The sequence below is a fragment of the Lepus europaeus genome, chromosome 6, assembly GCF_033115175.1.
Source record: "Lepus europaeus isolate LE1 chromosome 6, mLepTim1.pri, whole genome shotgun sequence".
NCBI lineage: Eukaryota > Metazoa > Chordata > Mammalia > Lagomorpha > Leporidae > Lepus > Lepus europaeus.
The window spans coordinates 58,741,513-58,759,613 of NC_084832.1; the positions used below are offsets into that span (position 1 = coordinate 58,741,513).

An 18,101-nucleotide genomic window follows, 5' to 3' on the forward strand; every position below is an offset into this window, starting at 1 on the left:
GCTATAATTAGCAGTGCTAAACGTGCTAAGGGTTTTGTGTTTTGTAATACCTGCAGTATAAGGCAAACTGTGATGGCTGCCTAAAAGTAAAATGAAGCATAAATTATGTCCTACTTTGTTTCTAAGATTCCTTTTAATACTGAATTTAGGAAGGAATAAAGTCTTTTAAGATTGATCTTGAGTTTTCTTTGAGAGGTAGCAGATGCCAATGCCTGTAGGTCCAAGCAGGTGTCTGAGATGTGCAGAAGTCTGGGATTGAAGAGAGAAAATGTTAGGGACTGTGGGAGCTGGAGTGCACATGCCCCTTCTAAGGCATTCAAATTTAAAATTGTTCTATTGTGTGGATTAAACAAAGCAGGTCACAGTTCAGCCACAGAGCCTCTGGCTGTTCCTCAGGGAAAAGTAAACTACAGAAGACAAGCAAAGAGAGTGCAGCCACCAGGGCCAGATAATCCCAGGAAGGTAGTTTCCTATTGTCTAATAAATGTATTTCTTTATCTTCTTTTCTAGTCTGTTCCACTCTTAGATGGGAATACATGTACCTCTCTGCAGCTAAGTGGAAGCAAAGGGAACAAAACAGTACAGGTCTTAGCTGCCTTTGCTTTTGCTTTTTCATTACTGTGCTGCTTTTGTAGCTCCCCTGACTCTGTCCTCCTCTTAAGGGTTCGGACTTCTGTGTAAGTTTCTGCTCTTACCAGTTTTCATCATGGTGAGGACAAGAAGCATCACACTCTCCCTAAGCTGTGAAGAGGTAGATGCTTCCCAGAGGGAAGTTTAGTAATTCATGTCAAAAGCTCTATAAAAGGATGTATCCGTTGGCCCAGCAAGCTTCTGCGTAGCAATTTACGGTAGTAAAACTAGTGCTCGAAAGAAGTATATACAATGAATGTTTCCCTCTATTGTTTAAGATAGGAAAAGATTAGGAACAAATGTCTAAAATTGAGGTGTGGGTTGAGCATTGTAAGTCATTATTTTTGGATGGTAGGCTCTCGAGTGATATTTTTCCTTTATAAAATGTCTTTGAATTGCTGGTGTTCTCTTAGTGAGCCTGTGGCTGCCTGAGCTGCAGCTGAGCAGCACATTTCTCCTGTTGAGATGAGGAGAAGAAAGCCAGGAAAAAGGCAGCCATGGTAGGACCCTAGCACAATTGGCTTAAGATTACTACTGTTCTTTGTATCGGTGTTATGGTAACACTGGATGTGTTTGAAAGCTACAGAAATACCCCCACCCATTCTAATATATTCACATAGAAAATAATGTCCAGGGGAGGGCAGAGCAGTAAAACTTTTTCAGGGACGGGCATTTAGCCCAGCAATTAAAATGCCCATGTCTAACATTGGAGTACCTGGATTAGATTCCCAGCTGTAGTTCCTGATGCCAAGACCCGGGAGGTTGCAGTGATGTTTCGAGTAATTAGATTCCTGCCACTTCTGTGGGAGATCTGGATAGCGCTCCTGGCTCCTGGCTTTGGCCACATCCAGCCCTGGCCACAGTGGGCAGTTGGGGTGAGTCAGTGGTTAGGAGCATACACTCTAATAGTTGTGTCTCTCACTCCCTCTTTCTGCCTCTGCAAGAAGTATTAAGATTAATTTATTTATTTGAAAGGCAGAGTTACAGAGAAAAAGAGAGATCTTCACCTACTGGTTTACTCCCCAAATATCTTAGCCAAGCTGAAGCCAGGAGCCAAGAGCTTTCTCTGGGTCTCCTACTTGGGTGTAGGGTCCCAAGGATTTGGGCCACCCTCCACTGCTTTCCCAGGCACATCAGCTGGGAGCTGGATCAGAAATGGAGCAGCTGGGACTCAGACTGGAGCCCATATGGGATGCTGGTGCTGCAGGCCGCAGCTTAACCCACTGCACCACAGCACATGCCACTCAAATAAGTTTTTTAAAACATTTATTAGAAGGGAACATTGAGTTTTAAAATATTGAGAAGCTTCAACATAGTTCATCAAGAATGACTTAGATCAAGATTTTGGATAAATGTAATTCAATGTAAGGGTCTTTGAATGCAGTTTTCAGAATAAGAATAAAGAGAAACTGCCAAAAATAGGAGGTAAAAAATTTCAAATATATTTGTAAAATTTTATCTCTACATCTGATTATAAATAATCCTCCTTGCATTTTCCCCAGAAATTTTCACCCACCTGTGACACATAGATAAATTTACATGTAAGTATATATAACAGAGAGAATATCCAAATACTCAATTTTCCTGCGCTCCCACTTTGTGGTTGGAGCTATTCTAAGCATCAAATTCAAGCTTATCTCTTAAGCTAAAAAATTATCTGGGATATGATAGCTACTGTACTCACCGCTCAGAAAGCATTCATTCTGTATTGGAAGCAGAGCAGCTGGGACTGGAACCTGCACTCTGAAGCAGGGTGCTGTTGCAAGCAGCAGCTTAATTTGCTGTACCGTAGTGCTTGCCTCTTTCCCCATCCTTTGAAATAGCAAAAGCAAACTTTGGAAAATCATGAGGTTATCAGAGGATTTACAAGGGGTCCCACTGGGTGAGAGGGGAAACTATTAGATCTTGTGTTTATCTTGTTTTTTTTCTCCCTACTAAAGCAAAGAAATGAACTTTAAAAATATTTACCCATTGGCCCCACACCCAGACTGACTTGCTGGAAGTCAGGTGACCAAATGGCCCAACCACAGGCATGAGCTCTACCCTCACCCTAATGGGGTTCGCTGCTCCTACTTCCCTGGCCCCTGCAAGGGTGTAACAGGGCCTGCTTCCCACACACGAGCTCTCTTCTCTCTCTCTCTTGCTGTCTCACCCTCTCCTCCGGCCTGTCAGGTTTCCCCCATCCAACAATAAACCTTCCCTTTAAATAGAAAAATAAAAATGAAAATATTTACCATGTGGATTAACTCAGCACCCTGATGCAGTCCCTATACTAGTCAGTCTTTTCTGAGAAGACTTGAAATTGTAGAACACAAAAGGGTTGATCATTGTACCCTCACATTTTCATCATTTTAGGTTTGGTGGACTTACAGATTATATTACCTATCAGCTCATTCTCCAAAAAATGAGTATAGGGAATAATAAGGCAGATAAATGTGAACAGGAAGTAGAAAAACTGATCCCTCTCTGCTAAAATGATCTTTTCATCATTCTGTCAAGCAGAAGAATGATGTGATCAGACCTGATAAGAACTTGGCTCTTGCAGAAAGGAAATTATTAATATCATTTTAAATACAGCTTGTCATTCCTGGTTTTAATGATGAATCAGTTGTCTATCAAAGAAACCAAACAACTCTATAGATACTTAAAAAGGGTCTAGTGTGGGGACTCAGTTACGCATAATTGATGAACGCAAAATGGAAGGACTAGCGTGCAACAGGCACAAGAAACTTGGTTGTCAGAGATCGGGGGCTGCCACGGTGGGAGGTGCTCCTGCTAATCCACAAAAGGAAATCTTTCCCTTCTTTCTGCTTTCCCTCTGCTCTCAGGGCTGGAAATTAGTTAGCAGGGGAATCTTAGAAATGCATCCTGCAGGCCCCTGGCTGCCACCTGTGCAGTGGCTGCCGCTGAAGGCTAGTTACAAATAATTGGCACAGTAACCCTGACCTTTGTGATTAGTATACCTTAAGTCGTATTAGCCATTGCTGGTTCAAAGCTGTCTCAGTGTACAGTACATTTAAAAACGAAGCATCCAGAAGACAAAGTTAATTCACTTTGGTTGTTTTGGGTTATGATCAGAGATTGACAGAGAATTAGCTAAGCTTAGTTAGAGAACGACTGTTTGAATAGAATTATTACATAAAATCTTGAGGTAAATCTCCAGCAACTAGAAAGAAAAGCTGTTTTTATAGATAAGTTATATGTGTGGATTTTGAATTTTTCTGATTAAAGTGGATCCTGCAGGACCTGATCAGAAAGGCTTTTCAGCTATATTGTGTATTATTGTGTGGAATAAATGTGTACTACACGTGGCATTGTCCATTTGAATTTACATACCAAGGACTGACCGATTCGAAAGAATTTATTTCTTCCCAAGGGAGAATGACACACTAAGCAGAAATATAAGCATTGGTTGAGGGGGTGGGGAAGAAATCTTTCATAACAATTTAAAATGCAAAACCCTGATTTTCAAGGCTGACATACATCAAATGTTAAAATAAAAGCCTTCACAGAGATTGCCTTGACAAAACGATCAAAGTATTTCTGCAAACAACAATCTAGAAATGTACAGACATCTGAATTATAAGATTTTAATTGGTAGTGGGTGGCATTTATAATGTTAATCAGTGATTAAGGTTTCAGTAATGACAGTTGAACAACTCAGTACAACATGCACAATAGATTTCCATCATTTGGTTGCATTTTAGTCTTGAATAATTTATTTTCTATTGTGGAAGTAAAGCTAATGTGTATGATGGATTTGGGGGGATTATAAAAATTAGTATCTGAAAACCAAATTTAAAGTGCTTTTTGAATTGACATTTATTTTTGTGCAGCTGGTTATATAGTAATCTGTGGTCACTGATGGTAGATCGAAAATCAGTGATGGAAGTAAACATATAGCTTCTCTAGCCCAATAACTTACTAATATTTTGTATTGGTTACATCATTTTAAGTATCTGACTGCTTTGAGTATCATTTCCTTACAGTGCCTATGTACCAGTAAGAAAATAGTTGAGAGATCAAAACCAGTCTGTCCTAAACTACTTCATATCATAGTTTATATGCACAATTAATTTTATTTATAGTGGCAAGTTGTGAGTATGATATTAAGATTACCATTTGGGGCAGGTATTTGGCCTGAAGGTTAAGATACCAATTGGAAAATTGGCTTTCCATAGCAAAAGTACCTGGGTGCAATATCTGTCTCTAGCTCCTGACTCCAACTTCCTGATAACATAGACCCTGGGAGGCAGTGGTAATGGCTCAAGCAGTTGGAATCCTGCCTCCCACACGGGACACCTGGATTGAGTTTCCCAGCTCCTGGCTTTGACTTGAGCTGAGGCTGTTGTGGGCATTTGGGGAGTGAAACCGTAGATGGGAGCCCTCTGTCCGTGTCTCTCTTTGTGTCTCTCAAATAAATAATCATAGTTTTGAAATGACATGTTATCTTTGTCAAAATCACATTGGAAGAAAAGATTACAAGTTACATACCACTTAGTTTACAAAAGAAAAGTTACCTCAGGGAAATTAGTTTTGTCATAAGTATAAAATTAGGTGTTAAAAATTTAATAACTAAGGAAATAATTTAAGTCATATTTTATACTTATGTATACTTATCTGATACCACAGAGAATTTGAATTATAAGCCTGTCGTAGCCCTTGTCAAAAAAGATTTAACTAATGCTGTATTATAAAAATTTTGTTTTAAGAGTCTTTTCTGTAGGTTTTCTCATAGTAAAGACGTTGAAGTGATGTTCTGTTTTACTTTTGATTCTTAAATATAGGATTAAATTTCTAGAACTTAAGTTTCTCCAAGGAATATTGTTTCCTTTTTTTCTTAAAGATTTATTTATATTTTGAAAGGCAGAGTTAGAGATACACACACACACACACAAATCAATCTTCCATCTACTGCTTCTCTCCCCAAATGGCTACAGTGGCCAAAGCTGGGCCAGGCTGAAGCCAGGAATCTGGAGCTCCATCCAGGTTACCCACGTGAGTGTCAGGGTCCAAGCACCTGGGCCATCTTCTGCTGGCCTCCCAGGCATATTAGCAAAGAGCTGGATTGCAAGTGGAGCAGCTGGGATTTGAACACACGCAGTGTGTGTGTGTGTGTGTGTATATATATATATATAAATAAATATAAACAAGTGCATTATACTGCTGAATTTAGAGGCCTCAGGAAGCTTCAAGGTGAAAATGGGATTTCAAAAAAGGGTCTTGTGTCTGAGTGCTGAGTATATATTTATCCCTTGAGGTTGTTAGCTTAAATTTTGAAGAGACAAATTTAAGGAAGCTGAGTGGGGTCAAGATGAGTGAAGACCTTGGGTCACTGCCCCTTCCTTTCCTTACTGTCAGTACTTCCTGAATTTTTCATTCCCCAAAGAACCTGTCCCATGATCGGCCTGCCCTTAAGAATCTCACGTTTGAGAGGTGTTACCAACCAGACTTCATCCATGGATGAAGTATTTTTATTGTATTTGGTTAATCAAAAAATAAAGAAACTGCCGGCGCCGTGGCTTAACAGGCTAATCCTCCGCCTTGTGGCGCCGGCACACCGGGTTCTAGTCCCGGTTGGGGCGCCGGATTCTATCCTGGTTGCCCCTCTTCCAGGCCAGCTCTCTGCTATGGCCCGGGAAGGCAGTGGAGGATGGCCCTGCACCCGCATGGGAGACCAGGAGAAGCACCTGGCTCCTGGCTTCGGATCAGCGCAGTGCGCCGTCTGCAGCGGCCATTGGAGGGTGAACCAATGGCAAAAAGGAAGACCTTTCTCTCTGTCTCTCTCTCTCACTATCCACTCTGCCTGTCAAAAAAAATAAAAATAAAGAAACTGCAGGTGAGAGTTTCTGATCACCATGAACTAACCAGTTAGTCACACTGAGTTGATTATCAGTCTTGGCAAAGCAAACTTTCCATGGGGGGAAATAGATGCATTACAAAAAGCTTTAAGAAATAAAGAAAATGGTGTACAGATCAGCATTATTATTGCTGCAGAGCCTTGAAGGTTTGGGGAGCCCTTGGAGCAACAAGGGCCCCTGGTTGTGCTGCCTGCCTGGAAACTTCAAATCTAATAGTTGTTAGAGGGCTGAGAAGAGAATGCTTGTGTTTCAGGGTGAGCCTTGAAGTGATGCCTTTATCTCCTTTGCTTTTTGCATGTAGATTGAATATGAAAGGAAAAAGAAAGAAGATGGGAAACGAGCTCGAGCTGATAAGCAGCAAGTTTTAGACATGCTGTTTTCAGCCTTTGAGAAGCACCAGTACTACAACCTGAAGGACCTGGTGGACATCACAAAACAGCCTGTGGTATGTACATGTTTGCGTTCATCCTGAGTGTGTCCTCCGGTAACTTGTCGTTAGCAGAAAGAAATGCATCTGACAAACGTGATTAAGTTCCCATTCACCACTGCAAGTGACAACATTCAGAAAACTTGTCTCATGCAGCCCTTTTGTGGTAGCATGAGTTCCACTATTTTAGATTTCAAACACATTTAATTTCAACAATTCCATATGAAGAAAAGGAATTATCTTCCTTTCATTTGTCCTTGACATTAAGCTAACATGTTTATTATGCATCAAGCTTTCATTTTTTACTGGGAAATTAATTTAAATTTCAAAAGATCTAAATACTTTAAAAAAAAAAAAAAAGAAGAAAGTGCTCCTGCTACAGTATTATAACTCCTCTTAATGACTTCACTCCCTTTGGCATCAAAGCCTACAAAACAGCATTCCAAGCTAGATAAAAAATTTGAAATAGAATAATTCATTAGCTGAGCTGTGTTTTTTCTGATTTTAATGAAGTTTGTTGTTGGGTGTGTGGGCATGCATGTGTATAAACATATCTACATGGAAAGGCCACTCCAGAAACTCTGAGAGCACTCAAGACATTCTCATGGAATAAAGCACAAAAAAAATTAGGAAAGGAGAAATGAGCGTTTGTAGAGGGACAGGCAGATGATATAAGGATAAACAATTTCTTTGTCTTAATGGGATGCAGTCTGTTCATTTTTGCATTGAAAGAAAAAGGATCCCTTGAATGTCTCTGTTTTGTCTCTTTAAGTAATTTTTATATGGTGGCATTTAATGAATCTCTTACACTGGAGCTGCTTAGCTCATGCTCATGGCTGGACTTCAGAGAATCAGTTAACTTTCTGAATATGGGTAAAACGTGTGGATTTAGGGGGGAGCAAATTGATGTCTGTGTTCGATTCTCATGGAGGACCACTGGACTGAAAACTGAACTGTCTTGGAATGGCTCCGTTGTTTAGAGGCTCTGTTGCCTTAGCAAGTGGAAGACTCTTGGGCAGAACTGCATGTTCTCTGTAAATATTGTGGTGCCCCACAACATCAATAGGAGAAATACCGTAAATATGGAATGAATTGCTTTGAAAAAAGAAAATGCTCAGACTCCAAGGACCAGCAGATTTTCTTCAGTTGGATTTCGACAAGCCTCGTGTCTTATGGTGGGGATCGGGATCAAAGTGCCAGTATCGAGGAAGTCCAGAATGCCTTCCCTAGGCTAGGGCTTGAGTTACCAAGTCCTGAAGGAAGGGCAGGAGTGGTGGTGGGCATGGTTTTCAGTCCTGATGTTTTCCTTCACGGGACCTGTCTGGGGAAATCACTTCCATTCCTGAAATTAGGGATTTGGACCAGACAGTTTATGTGATCCCTTTCAGCTCTAAATCTTTGATTTTCCTCCTCTCCTGTTTCATCTCCCTACTCCCTACTTCCTTCTTACATTTTAACTGAGTTGACAAAGCCCATTGACATAGGAAGAAAATGACCAAAGCCTAGATCTTTTTCTGAGTAGGTAGCTGTTGCCTTGGAAAGGTTCACAGGACCCAAGTGCGTCTGTACTACTGGTCATCAGTGTCTCCCTGCTAATTTCATTTTAGTCTGAGCAATACCAAGAGACATGAAGGAGGCCATTCTAGTATGAAGAGCAATGATCCAGAAAAGGGGACTTCCTGGTAAATGGGACAAACACTGCATTTAGAGTAATGAGATCTCAGTTCGAGTCCCAACCTTACAGTTTGGCCAAATAGCACTGGACAAAGTACTCAAATATGTTCAAAATGTTATTTATATATTTAATTCACTTAACAAGTGGTGTTCTTGACATAAAATTTGCTGATATATTCAAATTATACATTTATCATATAAAATTACAGAAATATAGTACCTGTTTATCAGACCCTTGTGATAATTAATGTTGGTGGAAGATGCTTTGTCAGCTGCAAAGTACTTTACTAGTATTTATTGGTGGTAATATTAGATGTTTAAGCCCTGTGAATAAGGGAAGAAGAGAAGTCTTATTTGTGTCTTCCAGTTCTGTAGTGTGTGCATTTAGTGGCCTACTCATGCAGTAGTGTTTCATTTTCTGATGGCACCCAGTACCCCTTTTGATAATAAGTTTCTAACCATGAAGCTATCACTTTAACACATCTTTGTTATTAGCCATACAAATGCCGTCTGCTTTCTGACCTTTGTAATGTCATTTTTGACATATTTTGAGTGAATTGGAAATATTCTCTTGATTTTTCATTTGCTTTCTATATTGCTTCTTACCACAGATCTCCATTCCTACAGCAAACAAATTGATTAGAGATGCTGTCCTTAGGGCCTGTCCTTTCCTCTGTATTTGCCAGTATGTGACTTGCATAAGCAACCAGAAAGCATTAAACTTACTGATCAAGGACAAATGAGCCAATTTGAAAAGGCTAAGCCTTGATAACTGCTGTGGTATCTGTATAAAGGGGTATTTTATAAGGCTTAACTTTCGGCTTTGTTTCTGCTCTAAAATGAAAGATCAGAGGAAGCCTATTAATTCTCCTTTTTACTCTTTGATCTTTAACCTCGAATGTGCTGTATCTAATCTTTCTTCACATTTTGTTATATCTGGAAAACCAAATATGATGCATACACTGCATTTCCTTTGAAAGGACAAACCATTCAAACTTTGTCTAATTGCTCCCATGGAAACACCAAACTACCAAGACCACTCTGAGCCCTGACACACTGTTCTCTCACGTGGCTCCCATGGACCAGTTTACTGTAACCATGCATTTCTGTTAAAAGTGTCATTGAAAATCAGCTCTGATTTTAACTAAGCCTCCTACTTTCCTTGTGCTCTATCTAGTTTCAGGTCAGGATTCAGGAAAATTTAGCTTTAATTATTGATGATCCTTTCTGGATCACTGGTCCCCCATCATGTCAGTACAGTGTATCATCTTTAAATTCAGAATGTGTAATTGAACAATTCTTAGGCTTTTTATGTAGAGTAGGTTCACATCAGCAGGGAAAACTAGGCACAATTTGGTGTTCATATTTTAAGTTCCCTAGCTTGAAATAATTCCCAATAATGCTTATTCGCAAGGTAGGCTTTCAATAAATAAAACAGTTACACTGCTATATCAGCAATAATAAGTGGTACTAATCTAATTTCAGTTTGTTTCCAGAGAGGCCTAAGTAAGGACTTGAAGCAGAATTTGGAATCAGTAAAATACAGGAACACTGCTCTTATAAAGAATAAAATAGCTAGGGAATTTGAGATACTGAGCATTCCTTCTATTAAAAAATAGAAAGTTAAAGATATATTCTGTTGTTGACTTGGGTAGCTGGGAAGTTCAGGAATGTACCTAGCTTAAGCACTGGCTAGATCTAGCTACTAATACCTTTTAGTTAGAACTGCCCTTCCCATCTCTACACATCTTGGCTCATCTTCTCATCTTTTTTGTTGTCTTTAATTTAGTCAGGTTCTTGCCATGTGGTAGCCAAAGTGGCCCCCTGAAACACCTCACTAGAAACTCCTCAGAAAACGGAGAATGTCTGGATTATCCTAGTAAAAGCCCCAGAAGGATTTTCAGTGACTGGAAGGGGCTGTGTGGCCATTCCTGAGCCAGGGAGGGGGGTGAGTGCTGCTGCTTTATGAGAATACTCTGTGCTCACGTGAGCTGGCTTTCCCAATTAATTCCTTTTTCCCTCTGTAAAAAAAGAAATCTATCATTTTGTTCATATATTCTCTTTCAGTTCTTCCTGTGACTGGGAAATTATAGTTTGATTGGTACTACTAAAAAGATGACCAGTTTCCCAAGAGCATATTGATTAATGACAGCCCTTTTTGAGACTTTTGTTTCAAAAAATAATTATTTGATAACTTATGAAGCAGAGCCTTAATTAAAAGTTTTAGAATATGAACTGTCATACTAAAATAAATTATTAACCATGTTGAATGTAAGTGGGTAAAATTGCAGCATATTTATGAAATTTTAATACTTTCTTTTAAATACGAGATTCTAATGACTAATCTATTAGAAAAACATTTTCCCTTTATCTTTTTTTTTTTTAAAAAAAAAGATTTATTTACTTATTTAAAAGGCAGAGTTACAGATAGGCAGAGGCAGAGAGAGAGAGAGAGGTCTTCCCATCCGCTGGTTCACACCCCAGTTGGCTGCAATGACCAGAGCTGTGCCGATCCGAAGCCAGGAGCCAGAGGCTTTTTCAGGGTCTCCCACACGGGTGGAGGGGCCCAAGTATTTGGGCCATTTTCTGCTGCTTTCCTAGGCCACAGCAGAGAGCTGTATCGAAAGTGGAGCAGCCTGGACTTGAACCGGCACCCATATGGGATGCTGGCACTGTAGGCGGCGGCTTTACTGGCTACACCACATCGCTGGCCCCACCCTTAACCTTTGTAAGTGGTTTGTTTCAACCCTTTTCTTTTTTCATCTTTACTTTTTTCAGATTGAGGTAAAATTTGTGGTGACTTTAGTACTATAACCTATTGAGTCAAGATTTTCCTTAAGTTTTTATATAGATAAGAGCACTACCTGAGACAGGTATCCAGTAAACGAAACTAGGTATTTACTTACAGATAAGATTTGTATATTTACTTAATTTTCAATCAAGTAATAGGCCACAGAACTTATATTTAATCTGAAAATGCCATTACCAATAAAATCTCCTTTCCTTTGTTTTTTTTAAAAATGTATTAAAATGTATTTATTTATTTGAAAGGCAGAGTTACGGGATAGAGAGAGAGAGAGCGAGCGAGAGAGAGCAAGAGCGAGAGCCGAAGCCAAGAGCCTGGAGCTTCTTCCAGGTCTCCTACATGGGTGCAGGGGCCCAAGGACTTGGGTCATCTTTTACTGCTTTCCCAGACCATAGCACAGAGCTAGATTGGAAGTGGAGCACCCAGGACTCAAACTGGTGCCCACATGGGATGCCAGCACTGCAGCTCCCTGCGTTATTTTCAAAATACGGTTTATTTATCATTTAAGAGAGAGCACTGGCCCCACAAATTAATCTTTTTTTTTTTTTTAAGGGAAAGGGCTTATTGGTGGGGGAAACCCAACAGACCAGAGGGAAGGGACAAAGAAGGAAAAGAGAGAGAACAAGAGAGACAGGGAGAGAGAGAGCCATGTGTTCAGGAACAGGTCCTCATAAAACTTTGCCAGGGGGCAGGCAGGGAAGTAGGAGCAGTGAATCCCATTAGGATATGGGTGGAGCTGACACCTGTGGTTGGATCATGTGGTCATGTGGCTTCCAGCAATGGTGGCAGGGGCTAGAGCCTAGATTGGCATCCAAGGTGTAGATTGCTCCATAGATAAGACTACACCATTTTACTAAGATTCTCCCCTTTTGTTTTTTATAAAGTAACAGTTGTATGGGATTACATTAGCTTCAAAAGTCCAGGAGGGGTAGAGGGCCAATGATCTGTCTTTAGAGCTACTTCCTGCTGACATGGGGTGATGAGGTACTCTCTGCTGGCATGGGATGATGTCTCAAGCCGCTCCCACCAATTAATTTTTAATCCTGGTAGACTCTTTTAAAATGTCCCCTTAGTTGGCTTCCCCCAACCCCCAAAATTTTTTATTTAAAGAATCCAAACTTCATGCTTTTCATAAATACAACTTTACGAATATAATGATTCTTCCCACTGTACCCACCCTGCCACTTACACTCCCACCCCTCTTCCTCCTCTCTCTCCTATTCTCATTCTTATTTTTTTTACTAATATCTGTTTGCAGTTAACTTTATACATATAGATTAACTCTGTGCTAAGTAAAAAGTTCAGCAAATTGTATGAAAAAAAAAACTGTTCCTCAACAGTCAAGACAAAGGGCTGTTCAAGAGTGTTAATTTCACTTCTATAGATTATGTTTTAGGTGCTCCGTTATCACAGATCAGGGAGAACATAGGGCATTTCTCCTTTTGGGACTGGCTTATTTCACTAAGTATGATATTTTCCAGTTTCATCCATTTTGTTGCAAATGACAGGATTTCTTTTTTTTTTTTTTAAGCTGTGTAGTGTTCCGTGGTGTATATATCCCATAATTTCTTTACCCAGTCTTCAGCTGATGGTCATTTGGGTTGATTCCATTTCTTCGCTATTGTGAATTGAGCTGCAGTAAACATGGGGGTACAGATAACTCTTTCATATGCTAACTTCATTTCCCTTGGGTGAATTCCCAGGGGTGGATCGGCTGGGTCATATGGTAGGTCTACATTCAGATTTCCCTTCAGTTGGCTTTGTCTCCAGCAACATTGTAGCACTGTAATGCAGAATTTAGTGATAAATGGAATTCACATTCAGGTAATACAGTTTAATCAGTAAATTCTTCATCTAACTGGGTCATTACCTGGGTTCCAAAAAGAAAAAGAACTAGATTTTACATAGTCTGTTCCTGGAGACCTAAGTGATCTCCCTTCACACCCACCTCCCAATCCACCTGAGCTGCCTTGTCATTCTTAAGCACAGCCTGTTTCCTCTGTATTGGTGTGTTGAAGCTCCACGATAATGCAGAGGGAAGAAAGAACCATGTGAATAAAGGGTTATGATATTATAGGGTAAAAGGCATGTCATTACAGCATGTGCAGTGAGAAATATAAATCTAAAGGGTTGTGTTGCTGAACCAGCCAAGGTTGCCTGGTTTTGCTGCTACCTGGTGACAATTTCAGCCTCAAGGGTACAATTTTTCCAAAAGGGCTATGTCCTTTTACCCTTTAATCATTAGGTAAGCCAGTTGAGGCCAAAGCTGGTTCCTGAATTTATCGGTTTATTGTGATGTGCACAAAGGCAGAATACATAAAAATAAAGCAAAAGGAAAATATTGAAGAGGTAGGCAGAAATAGGTAAAAGAAAATTAATCAAGCATGGAATGCTGGGAACAAAGTAAACTCCATGCATCCGTGGAGGCAATTTTCCAAATAGCACAGGAAAACTCACCCCCCCAAAGGTGATGCGCAGCGGTCCCAGATGCTGTCACGCTGTCAAGTCATCAGCAACAAGGTAAGGGGGTTTTGACTCCAGCAGAGCCTCCAATGTCCAGTTCCCTGTCAGAGTGAATGCTTGCACAGAATGGAGTCACAGGGAGCTGAAGGCCCTAGTATTTATTACCCCAGAAAGTGTATGATCTTAACTTGCAGTTGTCAGCCTTGGAGAAAAAAGTACAGTTATCACTGTAGCTGTCAGTCAGCCAGGGTGAAGTAGCAGGCCTCGTTGCTGTCAGCCAGCTGCTTGGCCAGTGACAGCTTGTGATATGAAGTTCAAAATGGAGTTTGTGGCTCTCAAAGCATGGTCGCATTAATCGTCATTAAAATACCAATAGACTTAGATTCACAAGGAGCAACACACACGACAATAGGGGCGAAGCTGTTAGTGAAATTTTCTCTGAGAAAATGACATTTGAGCCTAGTCTGAAAGCAAGGGTGGAGAACGTCCAGCCCGCAGGCAGTGTGAGGTCCAGGAGGTCTTTGGGTCTGGTCCTGCCAAGGCAACCACAGGTGAGACTTGAGATTATTACTGTATCTCCTGTTGCTTTGTGCCTACTCCCTTGCTAAGCTAATTTATTTGGTTAGGGTAAAATGGAGTTAGGTTGCAGTTGGAGACATCCAAAGTGTTTGATCCCCTCTCCCCAAAAGTCTGTAAGATACCATGACTAGACACTGTGAACCTGATTTTGTTATGCTACTTCACAAATGGACAGAATGGAGCTCATCCCATTCTTACTGCTGCAAGGGTTAAAGGTGACATCTATTCTGAGTACTGTGCTTGATTACCACATGAGAGTGAAAGACACTGAATTTGTACACTTACCTTTCTTAATGGTTAGGCCTTTCATTTTCTCTTGGATTATAGCCAAGCACGCCAGACTTGAGGTCGAGAGCTCTTTTTCTCTTGGGCTCTCAGTATGCTCCAAGCAGTTGTTCTACCTCCACAATTGTGTGATTGTGCAACAGGGTCTTAGCCAGAATTACAATAGACCATTATGTGGAATTTTACAAAGATGTCAATCTTGGCGCCTACACTGAGAGCCGTTTGTGCCTAACCCGTCATTTTCCACTTATGAATCCTGTTCAGTCAGAAAGTGAATAGTGTCCCATTTTAAAATGTGACTCGAAGTGGCAGATGGCAGATGTGCGTATTACCTGGTGCCTCCAGCGCTTTTGTGCTTACTCATTCACATGGGTCCTCTAGTGAAGCAGGCTGAAGAAAGGTGTGGGAGGCCGGCAAGCCGCCCAGGGAAACCCATTGTTCATTTGGTGCAGTGCTGCCACCTGCTGCCTGGCTGCTGGAATGGGACCTGCGTAGTTCACAGTGCAGGTCGGCTGCACGGTTTCTAGGTAACAGCCTACCCCTAACTGAAGGACCTTATGGACTGTACAGCGTCACAGCAGTCCGTGTCAGGTGGCGTTCGGTTTGTTGGTAACAAGTTTGCTCCAGCAGTATTGAGGCTCGGAGGCTGGATCAATGTGCCAAGGACTCACGGTCCTTACAGAGTGTCAGAGCTAGGAGGATCCTTAAAGCAGACATGGTAGAACTCGAGTATAATAAGTGAGTCACTGCAAATTCCTAGGCCCAACGTGGGACTGACTTCATAAGCTTGCCAGGAGATTCTGAGGCAGGCAATCTAGCATTGTATCAGAGAAGGACACTGTATTATTAGGCAAGAATGTCTCAGCCTTTTTTCTAATTAGTGCCTGATTTCAATTAATGAAATTAAATCTTCCATCAATGGGATGAGTCATCATTATGTAACTGTTTCTTTGCAGCATACACACAAAATTTATTGTTGGGTTGTTTCTGTAGGGGAAAACAAATCCACTTTTCAATTCTTTCCCAGGAAGGAGGTAGTGTGATTTATATGGGCCTTACTTTCCAGCCCTGGGCACTGGCAAGCAAAGGTAGAGTTTTTACAGTGAATATGACCAGCATTGCCGTGAACACAAGGGTACTTCAATAAGTTTGTGGAAATGGAATTCAAAAGTAAGTTTACATTGGTGCACAAAATTTTGAAGTCCACACACAGTTTGTCTGTAATATTCATTGTCTGTGAACTTTTTGAAGACCCTCACATACGATAATCATTTGGTGAATGTCTTGAAATTTCAGGGGGCCTAAAGTATCATAACACAGATTCTTCCCCTTGGAAGAGCCGAGCACAAGAACACTGCCGCTCCGTGGATTGTAGTAGTCTCAATACTTACTCTTCACCCTGTCTTGATCAGCGTGGCCAGTGTACAAATAGTAAGCAGGAACCCCAGTGTTCCTCATTACACAGAAAACACAAGTGGCCTGATAGCACGTTGGAGAGCCCCCCTGAGAGCTGAGCATTCTGGGTACCTGTCATGTGTTTGCTTCCTTGGGCTTTACTTTCCCAAAGATCTGAGTCCTTGCAGCCACTAAACTCAGGGGAGATTGTGTTTTCTAAGTGTTCAAGTTGCTGGCGTTCCAACCCTTTCATGTAAATAATTTGATGCACTTAATGTTTTGCACGGAAAGAATCAAAAGGCAGTTTTGTTTATAGAGAAATCTTAATAAAAAGCTTTCAGATCATCATTTTTATTACTCATAAATGTGCTCTGGTAGATCATGCTATTTTAAATTTGGTTTCTTTGTCATCTCATCTGTTGGGTGTTTTTGTTTTTGTTTTTAGGGCTACCTGAAGGAAATCTTGAAAGAAATTGGTATTCAGAATGTAAAAGGGATCCACAAAAACACATGGGAGCTGAAGCCCGAATACAGACACTATCAAGGAGAAGAAAAGAGTGACTAAGCGGCCGCCGGGCAGGCTGGCTGGTGGAGCGGTGCAGGGTGACACTGAGGCCGCAGTGATGACGCTGGAACACTGAGCGCCTGTGGCAGTAGCAGTAACATGGCTGGTACTTGGGTTTCTCTTGGTCAATTTTTCAAACCTCTATTTCTTATAAAGTTTCATAAATTTTTTTTGAGAAGAAAGAAGTTTATTTATAGACTTGTATCAAACCAGATTATCCATGACTAGGATAGGGTTGGGGATGAAAAGGATTTTTCTTTTTACAAGATTACTTTTGCAATGTAAAATTAGGAATTTTTCTAATTAAGACTTTGTCCTTGCTCTGTCTCTTTGGAACAGAGGTAATGCAGATTTGAAGAGGGGAAAGTCAGTTACAGAAACTATTAAGAAGAGTAAAAAGCCAAAGTTCCATATTCCAAAATTGCTGGAGAACAATCTTTTTTTAAAAAAAAAAAGGGAGGGGGGGAATGACCGTGTTTCATACTCAAACACACATTAATAAAAGGAAAACATTGAAGTTTGTAGTGAAATGTCAATGTTCATCCTTAGCTCATTGGACTCTACTGATGTTGATATGAGAAATGGACAAAAACCTGCTCAGTTAAGATTTCTTGGAGCCAGCATTGTAGCATAGCAGGTAAAGCTGCTGCCTGCAATGCAGGCATCACATATGGGCACCTGTTCAAGGCCCAGCTGCTCCACTTCCAGTCCAACTCCCTGCTGATGGCAACCCACAGAGGAGACCTGGAAGAAGCTGCTGGCTTCTGCCTGGCCCAGTGCTGGCCAACGCAGCCCTCTGGGAAGTGAACCAGCTAATGGGAGGATCTATCTCTCCTCTGTTCTAACTTTAAAATAAATAAATAAATCTTTAAAAAGAAAAATTTCTTTTGTTTGCTTTTTAAATAATTAAAAATTGGATCAGGCCTTGGACACAGCAGTTAAAATGCTTTTGCTCCCAGAATTCTACAGCAGGCACATAGGGGACAAATGGTGTGGATACTCTAAAGGAGGGTTGTAGGGTAGGGCTGAGACCAACAAAGTTAATTTCACTTCCTGGGATATAAAAATGTTTCTTTTACTCTTCTCTTTAATTTTAAATAAAAGCAATGCATGTACATGATTAAAGTTTTTCCTCACTTAGAATGTTAGGCAATCCAAAATCATACACTCAAACGAGACCACCAAAACAACAAAAAACTTAGCAAACTAAGCTCAGTGAAAGATTGTTTTTATACTTGTTCATTTTGTCAGCTCTTCTGGAGCTTGCAACCAAGAAGTAGCAAATGCCAAAAATATAAGAAAATGTTATATAATTAAAACAAAACAGGGCCGGCGCCGCGGCTCACTAGGCTAATCCTCCACCTTGCGGCGCCAGCACACCGGGGTTCTAGTCCCGGTCAGGGCGCCAGATTCTGT

At 40.8% G+C, this 18,101-nt stretch overlaps 1 protein-coding gene across 1 annotated transcript in view; it reads left to right on the forward strand.

The window, feature by feature from the left end:
* GTF2F2 (general transcription factor IIF subunit 2) overlaps positions 1-17,815 on the forward strand; it is a 138,599-nt gene extending 120,784 nt beyond the window's left edge. Inside the window, exons 7-8 of the mRNA XM_062194159.1 lie at positions 6,793-6,936; positions 16,566-17,815. Of these exons, the coding sequence (XP_062050143.1) occupies positions 6,793-6,936; positions 16,566-16,685 (264 nt within the window). The 3' untranslated portion in view covers positions 16,686-17,815. The remainder of the gene's footprint in view (positions 1-6,792; positions 6,937-16,565) is intronic.
* Positions 17,816-18,101: the final 286 nt, after the last annotated feature.